The 23,849-nt window shown below is 42.8% G+C and overlaps 2 protein-coding genes and 1 non-coding gene across 5 annotated transcripts in view; 1 reads left to right on the forward strand and 2 right to left on the reverse strand.

The window, feature by feature from the left end:
- GABRB3 (gamma-aminobutyric acid type A receptor subunit beta3) overlaps window positions 1-23,849 on the reverse strand; it is a 416,113-nt gene that overhangs the window by 363,761 nt on the left and 28,503 nt on the right. The window lies entirely within an intron of this gene.
- GABRA5 (gamma-aminobutyric acid type A receptor subunit alpha5) overlaps window positions 1-23,849 on the forward strand; it is a 75,835-nt gene that overhangs the window by 16,238 nt on the left and 35,748 nt on the right. For all 3 annotated transcript variants that reach the window (XM_008269750.4, XM_008269749.4, XM_051822230.2), the window contains exons 5-6: window positions 745-812; window positions 908-1,128. In XM_008269750.4, coding sequence (XP_008267972.1) covers window positions 745-812; window positions 908-1,128 — 289 coding nt within the window. The remainder of the gene's footprint in view (window positions 1-744; window positions 813-907; window positions 1,129-23,849) is intronic.
- On the reverse strand, window positions 21,568-21,672 carry LOC127483883 (U6 spliceosomal RNA). The gene has a single exon (XR_007910675.1). It is a non-coding gene; the product is annotated as a U6 spliceosomal RNA (small nuclear RNA).

Here is a 23,849-nt window from a genome sequence, read left to right on the forward strand (position 1 = left end):
GTTCCTGCTCATGACCACAGAAGGTTACAGAGCCCATGTGGTGGCCAAAAAACAAATATCCCTGCAATGATTGGTCATTTTTATCACTTTATATATTTTCACTTATTTTCACTGAAATAGTAGTCTCCCAAGATAAGAACTGCTAACAGTTCAAATGCCCTAGAAGAAGTGAGTGTTCCTTCTCAATCCATCACCATCTCACAAGGCAATGTGGGCACTTGCTCCCTCATTCTCTCCCGGAGTCCCCCCATTGCCTCCAGGTTTGGAGATCCCTGCCCAGCTGTTGGTGAAGCCAGCATTCACTGGGATTCTTTGGGAGGGCAGAGTTACGCAAGGGGAGGGGAGGGTGCAGCTGGCATCATTGCTCCAGGCTTACAGAGGACAAAACTGAAGCTCAGGTATTTGTGACACCACCCAAGGCCCCTTGGCCAGAACTCAGCTTCTGGCTGTTCAACTCCTCCCCGTGGGGCAGAAGCACAGAGAGAGCCAAACCACCTCTTTTACTTTTTTGGTTTTTTTCCTGCATCTGATTTTATTTCATGTTAGAGTTCCTGGCAACTTGGTTTCATTTGGCATCTGTAAGTCCTCCGTATGTGCCAAATACACGATATGAAAGCTCCCAATTGGCAAAGACTGAGATTGGTTACTAGACTGAGAACATCGACACCATGTGCCGGAGGTGCACTCAGAGTCGTGCGCGCTGAGCAACCTGTATGTGTGTACGTGTGTGTGTGTGTTTTTCAGAGCGGATCACCCAGGTGAGGACTGACATCTATGTCACCAGCTTCGGCCCGGTGTCCGACACGGAAATGGTAGGTCTAGGCGGAGCCCCCACAGATCCTTCTAAATATACACCGCCAAGGGCCTCTTCCACACCGATCTCACCTGCTGCCTTTCTTTGCCTTAGGAATATACCATAGATGTGTTTTTCCGACAAAGCTGGAAAGATGAAAGGCTTCGGTTTAAAGGGCCCATGCAGCGCCTCCCACTCAACAATCTTCTTGCCAGCAAAATCTGGACCCCAGACACGTTCTTCCACAACGGGAAGAAGTCCATTGCGCACAACATGACCACGCCCAACAAGCTGCTGCGCCTGGAGGACGACGGCACGCTGCTCTACACGATGCGGTGAGCGGGCCGGCACGCGGGTGGGGCCTGTGGGCTGCGGGGCTGCCCCGGGGTGCAGCGTGTGCTCAGAAGCGGGACAGGTGTGCCCTGCCACCCGCGTTCTGAGAATGACTTTGAGGACGGCGCCGTGTGTATTTGCTCGTGGGCATTCTTTCCCTAGGCTGCTGCTAAGTCTATAGCCTTTCTTACTCTTGCTGATTTGGCTCAGGCTCAAAAGCATCTTTGGAACAGTGACCCAGATAATGTAAGATAGAAAAAAATCTGTCTGATAAAAATTTTATTCAAGTGTCTGAGAGGTCTCCTCTTGGGTTGTGACCTTTTGAAACTTTAAAAGCCCTTTTCTCATGGGTTTGGATAACACTGCAAAGCAGTAGCTAAAGTTTAGTCTTTTCTAATTTAAAATGATCATTACTCATTTTTTTGTGTCCTGAATTATTTATTGTCCTTGAGTAAATCAATAAATTGACCGATGAGAAAGAATCCTTTACAGCTTTTCCAAGTTTCATGGTGGGCCTAGGTAGATTTCAGAACATATTTTAAAATTAAGCATACCCACTTGTGTAGGTATTGTTGGGATTTCTCTGTCTTCATAGAGTTTTTCACAATACACTTTATTAAAGAAGTAATCGTAGCAGAAAATAATATTGACAGTCATCCTGAGAGGCTGTTCCCTAACCTATGTTCTGAGAAGTACTTTGACACTGCTTTTTCAACCCCATTTGACAACAGTGTGACTTTGCTTGGGAAAATCCAATAAGGAGATCTGCTGAGTGAGCCTGTGACACAGACCTTGTCATTTCCTTCGGTTCCTCATACTTTGCTTTTTCCTTACACTGAAATTAAACATAGACAAAGACATGGGTTCGTAGACATGTCAATGGGTTGTGAACATCAGTGTCCTTCGACAGTGACTTTTCAAAGCAGACAGATATATTGCAGTAGTATGTGTATGTCAGTAGCATGCATATGTCATATCTCGAGGGTTGGGAGTAAGTCCTTAGCCATCCTCCATTAGAAAGGGAAGGGTGTAGAAAGAAACCAAGGCAACATCAGCTGGATAAGCGGAAGGTAGGTATGGAAACAGAGTCTCAGGCCTTGGAGAGTGCTAGGGCATCCTCACAGGGTAGGGGTGAATGATTGGATGTGGCTATTGTGGGGGTAACTGTGCTCTGTTCAGGAAATAAAAATACCCCATTGCCACCAGGTTCTTGTCCTTGGTCCTCATCACTGAGCTTCTGTGGATAAGTCCAAAGCCTAAGAGATATATTAGCCAACATGCAGCTCCAGAAGACAGCCTAGAAGACAACCAGATGCTACTGTCAGGTGCACTGTTTTCAAAAACGGGCAGTGAGTTAGTGAGGGAGTTAGAAGTGGTCAGAGAGGGACCTCTTCTTGAGCACTGTGTAGCAGGTAGATTGCTACACATAGACCCGGGCAATCCTCAGACAGCTCTGCCAGCCAGATGCCACTGTAACCACTTATACTCGTGGTGAGCCAGGCTCAGAAATGCTTGGTAATCAGCCCAGAACCACATAGCCAGTGAGGAGCAACAGGAACCTGAGCTGGGTCTGAGCCACATCCTTGTGGAATCTACCACGTTTGAGAACTGGAGGGATGCAGCCCGGGCAGACAGAGAATGGGTTTCCCTCCTTACAGGGCCCTGCCCAGAAGGAAGCCGGTGAGATCCAGAGCAGTTAGTGGCTGTTTATACAGAGGGAGTTTGCTAATGAGTTGCAAAGTTGATAACAAGTGTTCTTTTTCAGTCATATACAATATTTTCAGAGTGCAAATGGTTCCATTTCAAAGTGCTACAAATGTTAATGTCATACAGCTATAGCTATAAGACAATCACATTTTTATCTATCATTTTAACAAAGATGATGAAATGGCGACACAACTTACTGGTGAAAATCAGTACAAATTACACAGTGAGCTGTATTCTAATGTCCCTGCCCCATCAGAGAGTGTTTTGGTGGCACAGTTTTTCTGTTCAGCCCTGGGCCACTCCTTTCAACCCTTGTGAAACAAATATCACACTTTGATCCACTAATTAATTCCCTTGTTGCATTCATTTTAAGAAAATTATTAGGAACATAGACTAAGTTTCACACACAAAGGTATCTACTGTGATATTGCTTGTAAGACCAAACATTAGAAGAAATAGAAGAATGAATCATTTTGTTTTTTAATACAATTATACCTCTGATTTTTTTCAGGCTTTAGACCTAATTATAAAGGTGAAACATGAAAATATAGAACTAACTGGAGTTCATGTCATACCCTTTTAACATAAGACAGACATCTAGAAGTCTTGAAAAAGTATAGTAACTCCATGGAAGTAATATATCATACATAGACAGGATTTGCTTTATGAAAAATATTTACCATTCTTCAGGAGTCCTTTAAAGTAGTTTTCAAGGATGCACACAATTGAGCAAGATGAAATTGTTTCCTAAGTGATTCCGTCTGCTCCCAAGATATCTAGCAAAGAGCCTGAGGTATTAACCTGAAGCTAATGAAGAACTCTCTACCACCAATGGGTTGCCCCATAGGGATCTGAAGAGATGCTCAGGATAAAGGCACAGGCATCTCCCATCTTGCCCTCCCAAAGGGGAACAATTCCAATAAGCCCATCCTAAGTGGAGAATACTGGACGTCAATACTGCACTGAATATACCTCCCCATGCATAGCCTCACTCTGCAGCACCACTCATCATAGAGCATGGTTGTTTCCCCATCAATACCACAGGACTGATGGGGAGCTCAGCTCACTCTCACAGCCCAACACCCTGACAGAGGATGGCATCACATTTTTTTAGCCCAAGGAAAGCTCAAATTTCACAATTTGAGGTCAGATTTCTACTGAGTATTGCTTTCACACCATCATAGAGTCAAGCCCCAGTAAGCCAGAGGCCTTCGGTAGGTAACCATTAATTTGAGGGCAGTCTTTCAGCAGAATAATCCGTTTCACAGAACCCTACCTAGTTATGCTTCACATGTTGGGCTGGTGGCCGGATCACCTCTGAGGGCGCATCAGCCAAGCCAGGCCTTCCTTGGCACGGCTGGAGAGCTAAGGAGGCATGAACCACCGAGATGGGATTTGCCCAGCTAGGGTCTGGAGAGCTGATTGTCCCCCTGTGCACCTGTGCAGCCTCCAGACACATTTTCTTTTCTAGGTAGAACCTTTGATTGTCAGTAAATCCGTAGATCCTGATTCTCTTCCATACAATCCCCCATGGCAGGAGCTGGGCACATCTCTCGGGAGCATGCGAAATCTTAAGATAGATTTTCCTTTGTAAGTCAGTCAGTTGGGAGACACTGGCTATCTTTCATCTCCCTTCTCATACTCCTTATGAAAGTGCAGACTTGTTTGAGAGTACGTGGTGAAGGCTGCCTTAGGGAATATGCCCTTGGTCCTTGGGCCCCTGGCAAGTGCAGGAAACCACAGCAGCTATGGAATGACTTACTAGAAGGCAGGCTTCTAGCACCACACAGTTGTGCCTGTCTCAGAAAACCCAGCAGCTCTTCCACCCAGAATCACCTCGCCCAAGCCTGTGTATTAGAAAGAGCAGGTATTCTAGAATGCTCACAATTTTACCATGTGGACAATGGAATACTCTGTAGCCAGTCAGACAACACCAGGCAGAGTTGTGCATCAAATGCCACTCTTCACAGACTCCTTTGCACAATGTGTGTTCCCCTGTGCTGTTTTCACTTTGAATGAGGAGGCATAGTTTTATGATTGGAAATCACTACATTGAGTTGAGGTATGATGGGCTTTGGAGTTAGGCTGACTTAATCTTAGTCCTGAGTCCTTAGTCACCTTACTTTAATCTTTTAGAAACATATTGTCATGCTTTGTTTTGTGTCTGGTTTTTTTCTTGTTATTTTTTTCTGCTGCATCTGAGACTTCGTGATTTTGAATTCTTATTAAATGCACATATTCCACATTTGGCCACGTGGAGGCAGCATAGTCACATTTCTGTTCTGCAACTGGCTGGCAGCATCCGTTACAGCATAATACGTAATTTAACAGAAGGAAATTAGATATTATACAAGTTTGATTTGATGTCAGTACATTTGATATTAATTATACATACATGGAATATTTTTTACTAGAAATGGTTGTGTGTGTATACATGCACAAGTATGTATTTATCTATGCATACACTACCAGTGACTAGTTAAAAACTTCCTTCATAACATGTGTATTAAGGTAAATCTTATAATAGCAAGAACCAACGGTTATTTAAAAATTTATTAAAAAGGAAAATTTCTAAGTATGGTGTGCAGTTGTCATGTCATCAAATGTTGTTCTGAAACTCCATGGTATTACCACCTTCCATTCCATGAATAATTCTGTCTTTATATGGTCTGTAACAGAAAATCAGGTCTCCAGTTTCTTTCTTCTGTGATAATTAACATTGTGGTACAAGACCACAAATGTATCCTTTGTATGAATTCCAGGAACTGGACAAAAGATAACAAAAGATAAGCTCTTGATACATATATTCAAATGTTTCTCTAGAAAAACTGTACTGACTTCACTACCACCAACAATGAGTGTGGAGATTGCCTCTGTTACTTCCTCTCTAGCATTTTCCATGTAAAATAAACCATCTGCTTATTTTGTTCAGTGAGATATAATTAGCATCCAGTCTATATTTTTAATGTGTAACAATTTCCCATCTCATGATTTTTTACTAACTTCAGCTCTGCTCCTTCCCTTTGGAAAACAAGTTGCCAGGACTCCCTTGTGACTGACTTAGTCTAGAATGGCCCTCATTCTCAGCACTGGAGACTTGGAGCCTGTCCTGCCTACTATGGCTCTTCTCTGTCCGCCCTCACTGAGCTCCCTAAGGCATAAGCCCACACCTCCTACCTTTCCCCAGTCACTGGAGATCAAGACTTCTCCCTTAAGCCTCTCCCTCTGCTCTCTGCCAGCCTTCCATCTCCTGTTCAGCTCCATCTCCTCAGAGCTTTGTAGCAACCTAAGTTGATCTCTGTCAGAGTCTTTAATGAACCCTGTCTAATTTCTCGTTAACATCCTCTGTGCCCTTTCAAGTGTGTTAGGAAAAGGACTGAGGGTTGAATATGTATCCTGTGTAATTCTGTGTACAGGCAGCTCTTACTCTGTATCTATGGGTTCCACACCTGTGAATTCAATCAAATTTGAATGAGAATGCTTGAAAAAAATCAGACCTGAACAAAACATGCACAGACTTTTTGTCATTATTTTCTAAAGAATATAGTATTATAATAATTATTTACATATCATTTGCATTAGAGTATATACTCGTACATTGTTAGTATTATAGAGATTATTGAAGCATACAGGAAGATGTGGTTAGGATGTATGCAGATATTCTGCCATTTTGTATAAGGGACTTGGGCATCCATGGAGTTGGGTATCTTTGGGGATCCTGGTCAATCCCTCATTGCTACCTAGGGACTACTGTACACATAATCCCAGTATCTGGGATTCCTCTTCTTAAGTGAGGCTGTCTCAGTACTCAGACTTCAGTTTGGGAAACTTATAAGGGAGATTCAGAAAATTTCTCTTTTACAAGCTTACTCAGTGGTTCAATTTCCACCAGTTTTGTAAAGATTCAAGTTTATGGCTGACTAAAAAATTGTACTTGCAGGCCACAGTTGAGGGCATTTTGACATATATTCCTTGCGTGTTTGGTTTGCACACAAGACCACAATTACTCTGGACCTGTTGGTGAAGTCATTGTTCCAGTCACTGCAGTTGGATCAGTCTAGGTGGTTTGTACCTTGTTGGGGCACTGGGCACACAACTGACAAAGTCCTCCTCATCCTTGGCAAGTGGATCCTCTGTGGCACACTTTTGCTTTTTTGGGTCCTGGTGCCAAAAAAATTGTGGGCACTCTTGGTTCTAGTGAGAGACAAGACTGGCTGGGCTCCCCAGCCCAACTAGGAACTTGGTAGAGAAAGTCACCTGTACAGTAAAGGCCACATCTTCCACAGGGTTCCCAGGGGTCTCTGGTGACCTCTTAAGAGAGATGAGGGGCGGGAAGCATTAGATGGAAAGCCCTGGGAAGCTTCTGTCTGGAGTCTCAGCTCCAGGACTGCAGCCTGAACCTCACAGAGAAAAGGCCCAGGTACTCAAAAAACCATTTGAGCTCTCTGTTAATTGATATACAACAATGTATGTGGCCTTTGTTAACCTGCCAAGTGCCTCCAAAATATAAACTCATTTAATCTACAGAATACAAAGAATTGGGAACTGTCATTATCCCCATTCATGGTGGGGCAAATGAAGCAGGTGGCAGTGAATGAATCCATCAATAAAGGCCAGGAGACTGTGCTTATTTTAACAGGATACCAACGTATAGGCAACAAAACAGTAAGTAAACTGAGCTAAACATAATCTCCAGTAGGTGGTGCCATGCCTCCTTACGTTTAAGGGGAAATGGGTCACAGCATCAAGAATGTCGGGTCTAAATGCTGGTTTCACTGAGACCAGTGTCAGAATCTACGATGGACCTGAAGTTGCTCACAGCCAGCCTGCACTTGCCACCAAGGCACGGGGACCCCAGAGTGCTGAGGTAATAACAAAGGGATACCAAGAATGTCCTCCCTCCTGATGTCAACTAAGCATGTGGTTTTGTTTATTAGGACCAAATTGATCATCTCAGGTATACTCTCTATGCATGTGTTAAGTTTGGGGTACCCCATAATTACCAGCCAAATACTGAGTACTAGAAAATTTGGAGGAGTCATTGTCTCACAAAAATATGGCCAAGGCAGTGACAATTTGTGTATTCTCCTGGAAATATTTTGGGCATTTTCCGAATGCTCTAGGAGGAGGAAGAAAGAGCAGAGTCCTGTACATGTGAAATGTTTCATGAATGGCTTGGAATCCTAAACCGTTTTTGTTCTTTTCCTACTGTGTGATACAGTAGCCACTGGCTAAATAAAATTAGCAATTAATACAATTCCTAAGTAGTACAATTAGCATTTCAGTTCTGCAGGTGTAAGAGCCATATTACAAGTGTTGCAAAGCCTGCTGTGAATAGTGGCGTCCCTCTTGGACCGTACAGGTGTAGGACGTCGAGGCCATCACAGAAAACCCCACTGGATATCCATGAATCAGGAAGAGTTCCTAGGAGTCCTGCTTTCCCATGTTGGCTGTGGTCATAATTGCATACATGCCACCTAGACTAAGGTGTGTCCTCTGTGACACAAATGAAGGCGTGAAGGGTCACAGTCAGAGGACTCTGGGAATCCTCGGACTTCAAAGATGTTTTAACATATATTAAGAAAGGTTAACGTTTTTATGCTCTGGTCTTTTGCTGAAAGTGAGTTTTCAAAAGCATTTCAGAAGTATAACTGATCAAATGAACCAAAAATATTTCAATAGCCACCTAACATGAAAAATATACACATTGCTAACCTAATTCTTATTGTTGACTTTCCCCCGTAATTCAATCTAACTTTTTTCTGCAGTGCTCCAGACAATAATAAGATCAATAAATGCACACTTTTAAATGTAACCAAAGGGACTGTTATTGTCTGTTGGCATTAAAATAGAGGAGAGAAGGAGCATGGGATGGATCCCTTTGGGCTGGGAGAGGATGGGAAAGGCATCTCTGAGTAAGTGATGTGGTGGGAATGATGCTACAGCATTGCTGGGTAAGAGGAGGTGTGCATGGTGTCCAGAGCTCACAGTTTTACAGAGATGAACAAAGCTGATGTAGAGAGTGCAGTGCATCCCAGGACCGTGGGAGCCTCTAAAGGGACTGGGGGAGGACTCTGTTGCCTTGTGGAAGACACGGCTTTGGGGGATCAGCTTTCCAAGGGTAATCCAGGGTTTGGAGGTGATGTCACCTCCAGGCAAGCGATAAAGGCAGAAACCATGGAAATGGGATGAAATCACCAAATCTACAACATTTTGGAGAAGGTCTGACAGACCCTGCTGATGGACTTGACGTAGATGATGGATAGGAGGTGTCAACAATGAGACAGGTCTGTCTTGCAAAGCTGGTGTTGTTCCAGAAATAATGGCTTGAAGGAACATGATTCAAGGGAATACATGAATGGAAACACTTGAAGCAAACCAGGGCTTTCTTGAGAAAATCACAGAAATGTTGAATTTTGCTTTAAACATGATGCACTGTGCAGTCCCTGAGATGACTAAAGGAAGATCCCCGGCACTGAGAAAGTAATCCAGTGGGATATTTTATGCTTGACACTCAGCCAAAGAGTGCGTGGCTACCCTACTCTAGCTGGCCTGCAGAGACTGAGCCATGGGCAGCAGGCATTCCAGGCCCTGCCTGTGCCCACATGACAGAGTGGCAGGTGGGAGCCGTTCCTGGCAGGACTAGAAGTGCGTGTACTGTACCAGTGCACCTGTATCACTTTGCCGTAGCACAAGGCACAAGGCTATGTTCTGCGCTGTATCAAGGATTTCAAATACCTCTAAAGGACATCACTCTTCCTCCCTCCCTGTGCTCTGATTTTTTGGTAGATGACTGGGCTTGTGGAAGTACTGTATTGAGAATGTCGGGGCTAGCATAATAGCTGATTGTGAGTGCATGTGGTGTGGGGGGGCTGTTGGGAGTGGTGGGTAGGTGGGTGTGTGGAAGTGAATGTTTGCAGTGTGTGTTTATAATTGCACAAGTATTGTGTGTATGTATGTGTGGTAAGGGGATAGGCTTTAATCTCCTGTCTAAAGCACACTATTTAATGGAGGAGGCAGGTGAGACAAGCAATCTGTTTGGGCTAATCTCTTCGCAAATTAACTTAAAGAAATAAGCAGTGAGAGCCGGCAGTGCATGGCTGCCTGTGGCCTCCGGCAGCCCTTCCTCTTGCACACTGCCTCCACCCATTTCAAGCTATGTTGAAGAGGCATGTGTGGAAAATCAGCCATAGAAATGACAGCTTGCACATAAAATCCCAGAGGGGGAGGCAGATGTATTTGGGAAGAGCACAGCAGCTAAGGAAGAATTGGGGCTGGTGGGGACAGCAGGGGAGTTGACACCAGTGACATCTGCACCACGGCTTGGGGGGAGAGATGATGAGGGGCGGAATCACTAGAGCACTGTCAACACAAGCCAGCAAGTGCAAAAGCAAAGATGTAGGAGTCAGGATGAGGTTCCTGAGCTTGACCGGGTGGGAGGAGAGAGGCCAAGGGGTAGCAAGACCTAAAAGTGGACAACAGCCAAGTCTGAGGATGCTTGTGCTTGTATTAGAGCTAATTGGTTTCAGTTGAGGCTCTAGGGAAATTTTAGGCCTTTCTTAACTTCCCTCCTAGGCTAGATAATTCTCCATACATGCCCCACTCCTGCTCAAAAGTCTGTGAAGACGCTACCACAGCTCCCTTTTGCAGGTGACAACCTAGCAAGATCAGATGCCAAAGCAAAGTGGCCACATGAAGAAGTCTTGCTGCAGACAGTACAGGGCAGGACCTGTGGCCATGGACCCCCAAGCACAGCAGCCAAGCATTCACTTGGAACAAAATCAGAAAAAAAGGTCACCTGTGAGGGCTCTAGGTGCCTATCTAACTGCTACACTTCTCCCTGAATGCTTTTGCTGCTGCTTCTTATTTTTTTTTTTTTTGAAGATTTTTTTTTATTTATTTATTTGAAAAAGAGATCTTCATCCACTGGTTCACTCTCAAAATGGCTGCAACAGCAGGGCTGGGCCAGGCTGAAGCCAGGAGCCTGAAGCCTCTTCCAGGTTTCCCACATGAGTGCAAGGACCCAAGCACATGGGCCATCCTCCACTGCTTTTCTCAGGCCAAAAGCAGAGAGCTGTTTTGGAAGTGGAGCAGCTAGGGCTCCAATGGGTGTCCACATGGGATTTCAGCATCGTAGGCAGTGACTTAACATGCTACACCACAATGCCAGCCCTGCTTGTACTTCTAAGGAGAGACTAGCAAAATGTCCGCAACGTAAACTTTGCCTCCAGGAGAACCAGATGTTCATGCTGGTTCTTCCACCTCACAGCCAACATCATCACATCCTTCTCGTGGTAGGATTTTGACAGTCCCTGCAGGCATCCTACTGATTTGATGGGGTCCTCATGAGACGATACAGGTAAAGCTGCTGGTGCCATCCCTAGGACACCTGCTGCAGGAGGTGTTGCCCTGTGCATCCCTATCCCCAATACACACAACAGGTCAAACTGTTGAACTTTCTTTATCTCCTGTGTGAAAGTTGGCCCAACCTGGTCAAGGAGGTTTTCCTGGCAAATCCAATTTCCCCTTGGGTTCCCTCCATCTGAATCTCCTGCCCAGTGTCATTCTTGGTTGCATAAAGCTGTGTTTTCCTGGAATCATTCCTTCCCCTCTCTTTAGGCAGGGTGCTAACCCTATGATTCATAGCTGCTAGAGGTGCGTTATGTGCTGTCCCACAGGATGTTGGCCATATTTTGCCATATTCATAGATGACTGAACTGAAATTTGAACCCTTTCCAATTGCCTGGACACAGAGGCATGGCTGGGCCAACAAAACAGTGGGTTTCTCCAAGGTTTTCTTTCCTAGTCTTAGTTACTTGGGTTTCTGAAAATCCATGTATTTGCCTGCATCCAATTTCTGTCTCTTTACAGGCATGCATAAAAATATACTCTGATCCTAATTTACTCCTCTGTGGTCCTGAGACCCTAGTGACCAGTGGGATACCTCCTCGTGCACATCCTGCTGAGATCTGAAACTCAGATTTCTCACATAGCTGTTTGCCTGGTTCTTCTTACTGTCTTCATAGCTTCATCTTTCCATAGAATATCAAATAGTTGGAATCATATAGAAGGTAGTCTTTTAGAATTGCTTCTTTACTTAGTATTATGCATTTAAATTTTCTCCATACCTTTTCATGGCTTCTAAAGGTTATCTTTTTAGCACTGGATAATATTCCATTGAGTGAATGTAATAATTAATTCATTCACCTTTGGTAAGACATTTTGATTGCTTCCAAGTTTTAGTGATTATAAATAAAGCTACTAAAATCTTTCATGGGGAGGTTAGTGGTATAAACATGGATTTTCAGTTCTATTGATTTAATATCATAGGGCAAGGTTGCTGTGTCATATAAGAATTTAGTTTTGTAAAGGTATCTTCCAAAGTGACTACTGTTTTGCATTCACACCAGCAATTAGTGAGAATTCCCATTGCCCCATGTGCTGTCTAGCATTTGGTGTTGTCAGTGTTCTGGATTTGGGCCACTCTAGTAGGTGTGACCTCATTGTTGTTGTAATTTCTGTATCCCTGATGACATATGATGTGGGACATCCTATACTTGTTTGCTATGTCTATATTTTCTCTGATGAGGTTTTTAAAAATGTCTGTGTGTTCCACTTTGAATTAATTGTTGTCAACTGTGTAAAGTGTGTGTTTGGATTCATCTGTGTGCTTGTGGATGCCCATTTGTTCCAGCACCATTTATTGAAAAGACTGTCGTCTTTCCTTCAGTGTATTGCTTTGGCTCTTGTGTCAAATATCAGTTGACTGTATTTTTGTAGGTCTGTTTATGGACTCTGCTCTCTCCCATTCACCTATTTGTCTATTCTTTCAGCAGTTTTACAGTGTCTTGATTATGGTATAATTATAATAAGTATTGATGTTGAGTAGCGTCAGTCATCCAACTTTTTTGTTCCTCAGTGTTGTACTTACCAGTCTTCCCTCTTTGTATAAACCTTAGAATCACTCTGTTGATATACACAGATAACTTACTGAGATTTTGAATCAGATGCCTTTGAATTTATAGATACAGTTGGGAAGAACTGATGTCTTGACAATACTGAGTTTTCCTAAGTGTGAACATGAACATTCTTGCTATTTGTTTCTTAGATTTCTTTCATCCAAGTTTTCTCATTTTCCTCATATTTTTGTTAGATTTATACTTAGATATTTCACTGTAGAATGCTAATGTAAATCATGTTATGTCTTTAATTTAAAATTCCAGGGGTGAGCATTTAACATAGCAGTTAAAAATGCCACTTTGAGCATCCACGTTCAGCACCAGAGTGCCCAGGTTTGGATTACAGCTCCACTCTCAATACCAGCTTCCTGCTAATGCACACCCTGGGAGGTAGGAGGTGATGGCTTAAGTGGTTGGACCCCTGCTACCCATGTGGGAGACCCAAACTGAACTCTTGCCTCTGGGCTTGAGCCTGGCCCAACCCTAGATACTTCTCTCTTTCTCCTTCTCCCCCTGCCTCCTACTCAAGCTTTCAAATTTAAAAAGGTTAAAATTTTACTTCTTCATTGCTGGCATATAAAATGTGCTTGAATTTTGTCCATTAACTTTGTTCCCAGCAAATTTGCTTGTTAGTTCCAGGATTTTATTTTATTGTTGTTGATGCTTTTTGGATTTTTACATGGACAATCATATCATCTGTGCCCAGGAGCAATTTTATTTATTTCTTTCTAACTTTGATATTCCTTTTCTTGCTTATTCCATTGACTAGAACTTCTAGGAAGATGTTGAAAAAGTGTTGATAGGAGACACTCTTGCATTGGTCCTGATCTTAGTGTGAAAGCTTCAAATTCCTCACTGTGAGGTATGATGTTAGCTGTAGGTTTCTATAAATATTTTTATCAAGTGGATGAAATTTTCTTGTATTCCTAGTTCATTGTAAGTTTTTATTATGAATGGCTGTTGAATTTTGTGCAGTTTTTATATGTGTTTATTGATATGATCTTGTGATTGTTTTTTTCTTTACCTATTGATAAGATTGATTATATTAATTCAGTCTCGAATGCTTCAGTGGCTGATTCTCTGGAATTTTTTTTATTCTTCATTTTGAAGGATGATTGTTGCTGGAAATAGAATTCTTGGTAGATAGTTTCTATTTTTCCTAGCACATTTAACATTTTATACTATTTCTTCTATTTCTTCTTCTATGGTTTCTGATGAACACCAGTCACTAATCTTATTTAGGATCCCTGTATATGATGGTAAAAACAGCTTGGAAGAGTTCCTTCCTGTTCAGTATTTTGGAACAGTTGGAAAAGTATTGGAGTTAGTTCCTATTTAAATGTTCTGAAGAAGTCAGTAGTAAAGCTATCAGGTCCTGGATGTTTTCTTGATGAAAGAATTTTTATTTCCATTACTGCTTATTATGGATCTGTTTAGATTTCATATATCATCTTTATTTAATCTTTGTAGATTGTATGTACCCAAGTTATCCATTTCTATGAGGTTTTCCAGTTTGTTAAGTTTCTTATGAACCTTTGTATTTCATTGGTGTGGATGGTAATGTCTCCTTTGTCATGTCAAATTTTGAGGGTTTTTTCCTTTTTTTTTTTTTTTGTTAGTCTGGCTGTTTGTCTTTTTTGCTTATATTCTCAAAAAAAACACAACTTTTTTAAAGATTTATTTTATTTATTTGGGTGCATGAGCCCAAGCACTTCAGCCATCTTCTGCTGCTTTCCTAGGCCATTACTGGGGAGCTGGATCAGAAGTGGAACAGCTGGGACTCAAACCAACACCCATAAGGGATGCTGGCATTGCAGGCAGCGGCTTAACTATGCCAACCCTGGCCCCATACTTTATCTATTAAGGAGGTTATTTCTGGTTGTGTAGATACACATGAAAAATTAAACAAAGTATTTCCAGTACTATATCAGTCAGTACAATGCATTTATGAGAGGCATGAGTGTTTTAAAACAAAAGCCAAGACATACCATATTAATATAGATTGATAAAGTTATCTTTTTTTTGGATAAGAAATATGGTAACTTTCCAACTTAAATACAAATTGTTGACATCTTCTTTCCCATGACTAAAGGAGAATGAGAAACCTAATAAATAGTGCAAGACTTGGAGCAATATTTAGCCCACGTAATTCTGGTAGTTGGTCTCTCATGTATCACTATTTTACTCAAGCATAAATAATGAATCAGTTAGCCTTAAAATTGCTTACAAACTCTGTAACTCAAGCTTCAATTAAGTTGTAGAATTTGGGCACATTTCTTTAGAAAAATTGAAAAAAATTCATTTATTTATTTGAAAGGTACAAAAAAAAAAAAACAAGAGAGAGAGAGAGAGAGATTTTCCATGTACTGGTTCATTCCCCCAAATACCTGCAAACAGCTGGGGCTGCGCTAGACTGAAGCCAGGGGACAGAAATTCCATCCAGGTCTCCCATGTGGGTCACAGGGACCTAAGAACTTGGGCCATCCAGCTGCCTCCCAGGGTGCATATTAGCAGGAAGGTGAAATCAAAGCAGAACCAGGATTTTAACCTAGTCCAATATGGGATATTGGACTCTGAGGCAGTCTTAAATACTGCCCCAAATATTTGCCCCATTGATCCATTTGTAACAAGAATACAGGCATTATGTATCTCAATAAAAGACTTTTAAAAAAATACAGAACTGTATACTTGTATAAATTTAAACATACATCATTTTAACATAATCATATTTGGAACACCTTAAAATTTTAGATAACAAGCTAAGTTCTGTTTTCTTAAAAGGATACTCTTCACTGAATTTAATTCCATTGTGCTTAAAATAGGTCATGGTACTCTTTATTCGTCTAGCTCTGTATTGCTTACTCCCCATTGCCTCACCTCAACAGGCTCTGCCAGGCTTGGAGTCTCATCTTTTCTTTATTAGAAGCAAAACCTCTGCTTTGCTTCAGAAGGGGGCCAGGATTAATGCCAAAGAAAAGTTCCCTTAAGGGGTTGGCTCACCAGGACAAGAACAGTGCAGCCCCTGAAAGAAAGGAGGCCTGTAATTCTGGTCAAGATCAAGTACAATGAATCCACAAGGGGATTCACTGGACAAGGGTCACATCATGGGACCGGAGCATGCATCACAGGCAGCAGAAAGATGGGGGACTGCTAAGCCAGCAATCACTTGTGGGTTCCAGCATTCACTGTTCCTCAATTAATGATGTTTATATTTTAAAAGCTCACATTTTTTTTTCATTTTCAATTATCTTTATATAGAGAAGATCAATTTAGTATATATTAAGTAAAGATTTCAACAGTTTGCACCCACACAGAAACATAAAGTGTAAAGTACTATTTGAGTACTAGTTATAGCATTAATTCACATTGTACAACACATTAAGGACAAAGATCCTACATGGGGAGTAAGTGCATAGTGACTCCTGTTGTTGACTTAACAATTGACAATCTTGTTTATAGCGTCAGAAATCACCCTGGGCTCTTGTCATGAGTTGCCAAGGTTATGGAAGCCTTTTGAGTTCGCCAACTTCGACCTTATTTAGACAAGGTCATAGTCAAAGTGGAAGCTTTCTCCTCCCTTCAGAGAAAGGTTAAAAGCTCACATTTTTATATAGTTGGTTGAGCTTTAGCGTTCATTTTCCTTCAAAATATTATTATAAATTATAGCTAGGTTCCCAGTAAAATTAGCAATGGTACATGATAGGCATGGTACATCATGTTAGTGTTCATTTGTAAGAGAGCAAATGCATTCCTCTGTGCTTTAACAAACAAGTTTGGGTTTTCTTCTTGAGTGGAAGAGTACAAGGGAGAAAGCTCCTGTCAATCAGGGTTTGGGAATCAGGCAGAGCTCGTAGGAAAGTTCCTCCAGGACAAACAGAGCTATCTGCACAAGGTGGCTTCACAAAGCTCATGAAAAATGTTCACTACATTTGAATTCCATCATTCTATGAGCTTTCTGAAGCCCATTCCCCCATATTCCAAGTACTCATGACATTAAATACACACACATCAAACATGTACAGTCACCCCTTGGGGCCCTAGAGCATTGTCTCCAGGACCCACATGGAAACCAAATCCTTGGATGCTCAAGTCCCTTATATAATGGGGTTTAGTTTGTGAATCTATGAGTAACCTACACACCTCATCTCATATATTTTAAATCATCTTTAGATTACTTATACCTACTACAATGTAAATGCTTGGTAAACAGTTGCTATACTTTTCTGTTTAGGGAATAATGACACACACAAAAATTATACATGCTCAGTACAGATATCATGCTTTTCCTGAATATCTTTGACTCATGTTTGACTGAATCCATGGATGCAGAACCCATGAGTCTAGAGGGCTGACTGTGTCTATGTCTGTTATAATCCTTTGGAACTGAAATTGCAAATAAACTGCTCTTCTTTTACCACTCTTAAAGTGAGTCAAATCTAGGAAATAAAAATATGTAATCCTGACCTGAACTTCCTTTCGAAGACCCCCACCCTAAGCACAAAAGTCCTCCTGGTGCATGCTGGGAATCTACAGTTTCATCATCTCTGTGGATGTGACTCAGACACAGACCAAAGAGAATGCTCCAGCATCGTTCCTACTGGAGTGTTGAATTAGCCCTGCACGGCCTTACAGCTGCGTGAATGATCCAACGGCATCATTGTGAGGCTGCAGTACAGAAGCCTGGTGCCTTTGGTAATGCCAGAGAAGCAGTGCCAATCGGCTGCATCTACAGATCCAGGAGGGTTTCAGATGGGGACAGCGCTGATGACTACAAAGTCATCTAAATTAAGCATTAGTGTGCTCTTTTCGAGGACTCATAGGGGTGGGGTAATATCCCGACCATAAACCTTATTTTAATATCAATCATAAGACACTATATTAACATTAGATTTCAAGAGTTCCTAAATAATTTTTACGTATTGCCTGAGAGTCACGGGTGGCCTTATTATGGGGAGGTCATGTTCCATGTGTGCAGCTCAGTAACTGAGCAGGTCAGGACACCTCATACGAGAGGACTATTTCATCATGCAGGCCTGGACCTTCATTGCATTGTGAGATACACATAAGTTGGTTAATGTTACCAAATTTCTTTTCCAACTTTGTGGAAATATTTTTTAATGTACATGAATGAGCAGGCATTGTGGCACAGTGGATTAAACTGCCACTTGGCTTTCCTACATCCCCTATTTGAGTCCTGGTTCAAGTCTCAGCTATTTTACTTCCAATTTGTCTCCCTGCTAACACACCTGAGATGACAATAGATGATGATCCAAGTAATTGGACCCCTGTCACCCACATGGGAAACCCTGATGGAGATCCTGGCTCCTGGCTTCTGCCTGGCCCAGACCCAGCTGTTGTGGCCACTTGGAAAATTACCCAGCACATGAAAGATCTCCTTCTCTCTTTCTGCCTTTCAAATAAATAAGTGTTTTTTTTTTTTAAGATTTATTTCATTTATTTGAAAGGCATAATTACAGAGAGAGAAAGGGAGAGATTGAGAGATCCTCCATCTCTGGTTCACTCACTAAATGGCCACAACTCCTGGGACTGGGCCAGGCCAAAGTCAAGAGAGAGGAGTTTCATCTGGGTCCCAAGGATTTGGTCCACGCTCCACTGCTTTCCCAGGCACAGTAGCAGGGAGCTGGTTAGGAAGTACATCACTTGGTACTTGGTGCCCATATGAAATGCCACCTTCAGTGCCAGCTTAACCCATTCACCACAATGCTGGCCCTTCTTTTTAAAATGTAAAAATAAAATATACAAGTGAAGCTACTCAAACCAATTACAGCAGCTCATTTGATTAGTGCCATCATTACTGTTTTATTTGTGGACACGGCTCTATTAGTTTACTACCGATGTTGTAACAAATTAGCACAGACTTAGTGGCTTTTCAAAATAAATTTATCATCTCACAGCTGTGGACACCAGACATCTGAAATTGGTAAAATCAGCCGTTGATGGGATTGTATGCCCTCTAGGAGAGCCGTGTTTTTTCCATGTTATGGGAGCTGCCTGTATTTTCTGCTCATAACCTGACATCATTCCCACCTCTGCTTCAAGCATCACATTTCATTCCCTGACTCTGATCCTCCTGTTTCTCTCTTATGAACTCCAGGTCATCTTAACATAATCTTAACATAATCTCATCTGAACCTTAACATAATCTCATCTGAAAAGTCCTTTTTGCTATGCAGACTAATATATTTACAAATACTAAGGAGTAGGACATCTTGGTGGGGGACATTTTGCCCACAACAGTGTGCATTTTGGATCTCCCCAAATTGATGCCATCCCACATGCAAAAATCCATTTATCCCATCACAGTAGCCTCAAAAACCCAACCCATTACAGCATCAAATCAAGATACAAATATCAACTAAATCTTATCAACTCAGAAGTTCCATATCTCATCATCTGAATCATGAATCAGCTGTGGGTGAGGATCTCGGGAGGATTTGTCCTGTGGTGCAGTTCTGCTCCTTCTGTGAATTTATGAGACTCAAGAAACAAATTACATGGCCCCTAAATATAATGGTGGCACAGGCATAGGATAACAGTAACAAATATTCCCATTTGAAATGGGAGAAAATGGCAGGAAAAAAGGAAGCATCACTCCCAATAAAGTTCTAAATCCTGCACGTAAACAATAGGTTTCAAGGTCCAGGAGCAATTGTCTGTGATTTGAAGCTCTGCCCTCTGGATCCAGGGCTCTGACCTCGCACTTGCCTTTTCCATAAAGGGGTAGCTGTGTGTTTGCAGCTGAGTAATTGTTCCAACCCATTTTTGCCTGTAGAATGTTGGGAGTCTGGCAGCCTTCCTTTATTTGACCTCTCTGTCCCTTCCAGGATAACCTAGCAATGTTTCTGCTGGTATCAAATTCTCAAGAATCTTGTGGCATTTTTTTTTTTTTTTAGTCAGAGAAGGGAGTTCCCTAAAAGCAGCTGAGCTTCAGCATGTAGGGCCTCAGAGACATTCATCTGGTTCCACCACCCATTTTGCACTTGGGCCAGCCAAGGTGCTAAGAAGATACCAATTCCCTCTTGTCTCCTTGTTCCCGCTCTACAGCCCCTTTGCAGAAGTGAAGTTGGAAGTGGATGGAGTGGGTCCCACTGGGGAAGAATCCAGGCAGGCCATGTCCTGGTGTGAGCAGTGCTGGCTGAGACCTCCCCACATTGGGACCTATTCTTGCCAGGCTATTTCTTGCCAGAAAAGGGGGCTGGGACCCACACGTAGGCCAAAGGACATCTTTGGGGTGCTGGAGATTGAGAGAAGGACATGTCGAATGGCTTGCATTTGGGATCTGTAGTCAGTTCTCCTTCTCCCAGGCCAGTTCCCTTTCTCTGGCCCTTCCTTCCATCTCTAACCCTACTTTCCCCCTAAGGTTTTAGGGATTGAGGGACCAAAAGGTAGAGGCAGCCTCTGGAGATTAGATCTGCACACCTCACACCTTGCACACTGCAGCCAGCCCCACTCACAGCAAGGCACACTTGGGATGTACAACACTTGCATGGCACCTGGGGGTTGACAGGGGAGGGGCAGGGGATGGGGTGGAGAGAGGACTGTAGAGACCAATTCCTGGACCCACTTGTAGCCTGCTGGGGACACAAGGGAGGTACCAGTTACAAGCTGCTATATAAGGCTCCATGTAGAGGGCCTTCAGGGACAGCTGGAGCTGGCAGAGGGCATGAGTGCCCTACGCTCACTGCCCAGAAGAGCACAACCACCATTGCACCTGTGGGAACCCTGCAGCCAGGCCCCTACACTGCTGAGAGGCTGGGCCCATGGCCCTTAAAAGATCTTTGTTCACAAAGCACAAGGTTCCCAAGTTCCTCCTTTCTCCTTTCTGTGCTGGACCCAGGCCCTGCCTCCTCCCCTGTGATAATCTGCCCCTCTTCCTCTGAGGCCTGTGTGTAGTGGTAATTTCATCTCTGTTCCTGGCTTTGGCCATGAACTGCAGACCCAGTATCCACAAAGAGCACTTTGCGTAAGTGACCCGACTTTCCAGAGGCATTGGCCAAAGGTGTACTAACCACACCCTTGTTTTTCCTTAAGGAAGACCATGCCTCCCTAACAGCGAATCTCCTACTGCTGCAAGCCATTGCTGCAACCTGGACAGTGTGAGAATTTTTCAAATCTTCAAGTCTGGTTTCATTTTTGGCAGCCATTTTTACCTCAATCTATCTCCCCCATTTTACTATAAGCAGGAGAAAGAAAACAATCCAGAGCTTCAACATGTTGCTTTTTTTTTTTTTTGTTCCTTTTGATGTTCCAGGAGATCTCATGTTTGCTGAGAAGTGCAATGAAGAAAGGCAGTGCCCTTTCTTCACTGGCTGAACAAGAGACTGAAGAAACATTCACCAAACATTTTAGGATGTTTTTGTATCCAAAATGCATTTCTGTAAACAAGTTTTTAACCACTGCTCTCAGCCTTGAAATCAAATCAGTCCTGATTTAATCAGTGTAATGTACAAGCACAGAACATCTCAGGATGCCTAGTACTTAACTCTTGAGTACAAAGGAGTCAGAGAAAGTGAACCACCCTAAGGACACAACCTTGGGTAACACTTAAACTCTTCTAGACAAAAATTCTTTGTAATAGTGTTCTAGTTCACAAGGGAAAAATCAAATTCCCACTTTCTGAGGTGGGTGCCTAAAACTTCACAGCTCCAGTGTTCTCTAAGTGCAAATATCAAAATGAGAAGAGGGAAAGGTATGAAAATTATAGAAAACTATTTGCACATAACAGACTTAAAAATCTGAAAAGCAAAATAAGACAAAAATGTGGACCACTTCTTAATTTGCATATCATACTTGGGCAGGGGCCATGCTAATCTCTGTGGTGTTCCAATTTTAATATATGTGCTGGCAAAGTGTGCAGCAACACTTTGCTTTGAAATCTCATCTGAGTATTAAATTGTATCATTATATTAGTTTCCAAAGTCTTACATAATATTTACTACAAACTTGGTGGCTTAAAACTATTCAAATTCTCTTCCGTTTCTGGAAGTTGAGTCTGAACGCAGATTTTCTGGGGGTACATTCCTTCTGGAGGACCGAGGGAATAATGTGCTGTCTATTCCTAGAGTTGCAGGTCTTATATTCCTTGGCCCAGAGCTCCTATGCATGTCTTCAAAGCCAGCAGGGTAGAATTTTTGCTCTCTCTTTTTTCATCATATCACCTCCTCTTTTCTCTGTGTGTTTAATCTCCTTTGCATCTCTCCTGTAAGGACCTCTGTGATTGCATTTAGTGGCTTCCTGCTTGTGACTCCATATCAAGACCCTAAACTTAACCACAGCTGCAAAGACCCATTTTCCTTATCCTGATATCATTATGGGCCATTGGTGCGTCCACTACAATGTTTCTAAGTTCTAGTTTCTACGGAATAGCAGGCACAATTCACCTAAATTTTCTTTTGCCGTGTAAAAGAAAGATCTTTTTTCCTATGGTTTCTGACAACATGCTCTACATTTCCTGCAGAGCCCTTATCAGCAAGGCCTTTACTGCCCATATTTTTACCAATGTCCCATTTGATGGACATGTAAGTGTTCTCTAAGGCAGTAGGTTTCCTCCACCTGCTCCTCCCTTCCTTGTCAGTCGTCACTACAGAATTATTAATACCCATAAGGCCGGCGCCGCGGCTCACTAGGCTAATCCTCCGCCTAGCGGCGCCGGCACACCGGGTTCTAGTCCTGGTCGGGGCGCTGGATTCTGTCCCAGTTGCCCTTCTTCCAGGCCAGCTCTCTGCTGTGGCCCGGGAAGGCAGTGGAGGATGGCCCAGGTGCTTGGGCCCTGCACCCCATGGGAGACCAGGAAAAGCACCTGGCTCCTGGCTCCTGCCATCGGATCAGCGCGGTGCGCCGGCCGCAGCGCGCCGGCCGTGGCGGCCATTGGAGGGTGAACCAATGGCAAAGGAAGACCTTTCTCTCTGTCTCTCTCACTGTCCACTCTGCCTGTCAAAAAAAAAAAAAAAAAAAAACAATACCCATACATCTATTAACAGTGGGGCCAAGGCAATCTGGACTTTTTCTATCATGAGTTTTAAAATGCTTCCGGTCTCTACCTTCCAAACTCATGGCTTATTTTTTAGGTATTTGCTATAGCAATATACCACTTCTGGGTACTAGAATTTATTTATTTATTTATTTATTTATCTTGGTTTCCTGTTGATGCTGTAACAAATTATCACAAATGATTAGTTCAAATTACAACATATTTATTGCATTGCCTTATAGTGCTGGAGATCAGAAGTCAAAGAGTACAATCAATGGTGGTGGCATAATTTCCTTTCTTCCGGAAGCTCTAAATGACAGTTTGTTCCTTGTGTCTTCTGGTTCCTGGAGGAAAACTGCATTCCACTGGACTCCTAGCCACATCACTCTTCCTTCTGTTTCAGTCATCCCTGTCCTTATCTGAATCTGACACTCTTGCCTTGCTCATATAAGGAGCACATGAATAATCCATTATAAACCCTCCAACCTAAGCCCCTTTAATTAATCACATCTTCACAGCCCTTTTCCATGTAAGGTAACGTATTAGGGATTTTGTACATTGACATGGATGTATTTGCAATTCCATCATTTTACCTACATCCATCACATTTTCTGCTGCATGGATGTGCTATTTGTGTGTGAATGAGAAAGGCTCACATCCGAATAGAATATTGAGTAGAAATCTGGACACGTATTTTTGTAAAAAACAAAGATGTATATATTTATTTGAAAGTCCAAGCCACAAAAAGACAGAGAGTGAGAGACATAGATAGAGACAGAGACAGAGCTTCAATCTTCTGGTTCACTCCCCGGATGGCTTCAGTGGCCAGGGCTTAGCCAGCAGGCGAAGCTGAGAGCTAGGAGCTTCATCAAGGTCTTCCATGTGGCTGCCACGGCCCAAACACTTGGACCATCCTCCACTGCTTTCCCAGCCCATTAGCAAGGAGCTGGATCGGAAGTGGTGCTGCTGGGACCCAAACCAGTGCACCATATGGGCTGCCGACGTCACAGTCAGCAGCTTTACCCACTATGCCACAACTCCAGCCCCTGGAAACTTTAATTATCTC

Source organism: Oryctolagus cuniculus, chromosome 12, assembly GCF_964237555.1.
Source record: "Oryctolagus cuniculus chromosome 12, mOryCun1.1, whole genome shotgun sequence".
NCBI lineage: Eukaryota > Metazoa > Chordata > Mammalia > Lagomorpha > Leporidae > Oryctolagus > Oryctolagus cuniculus.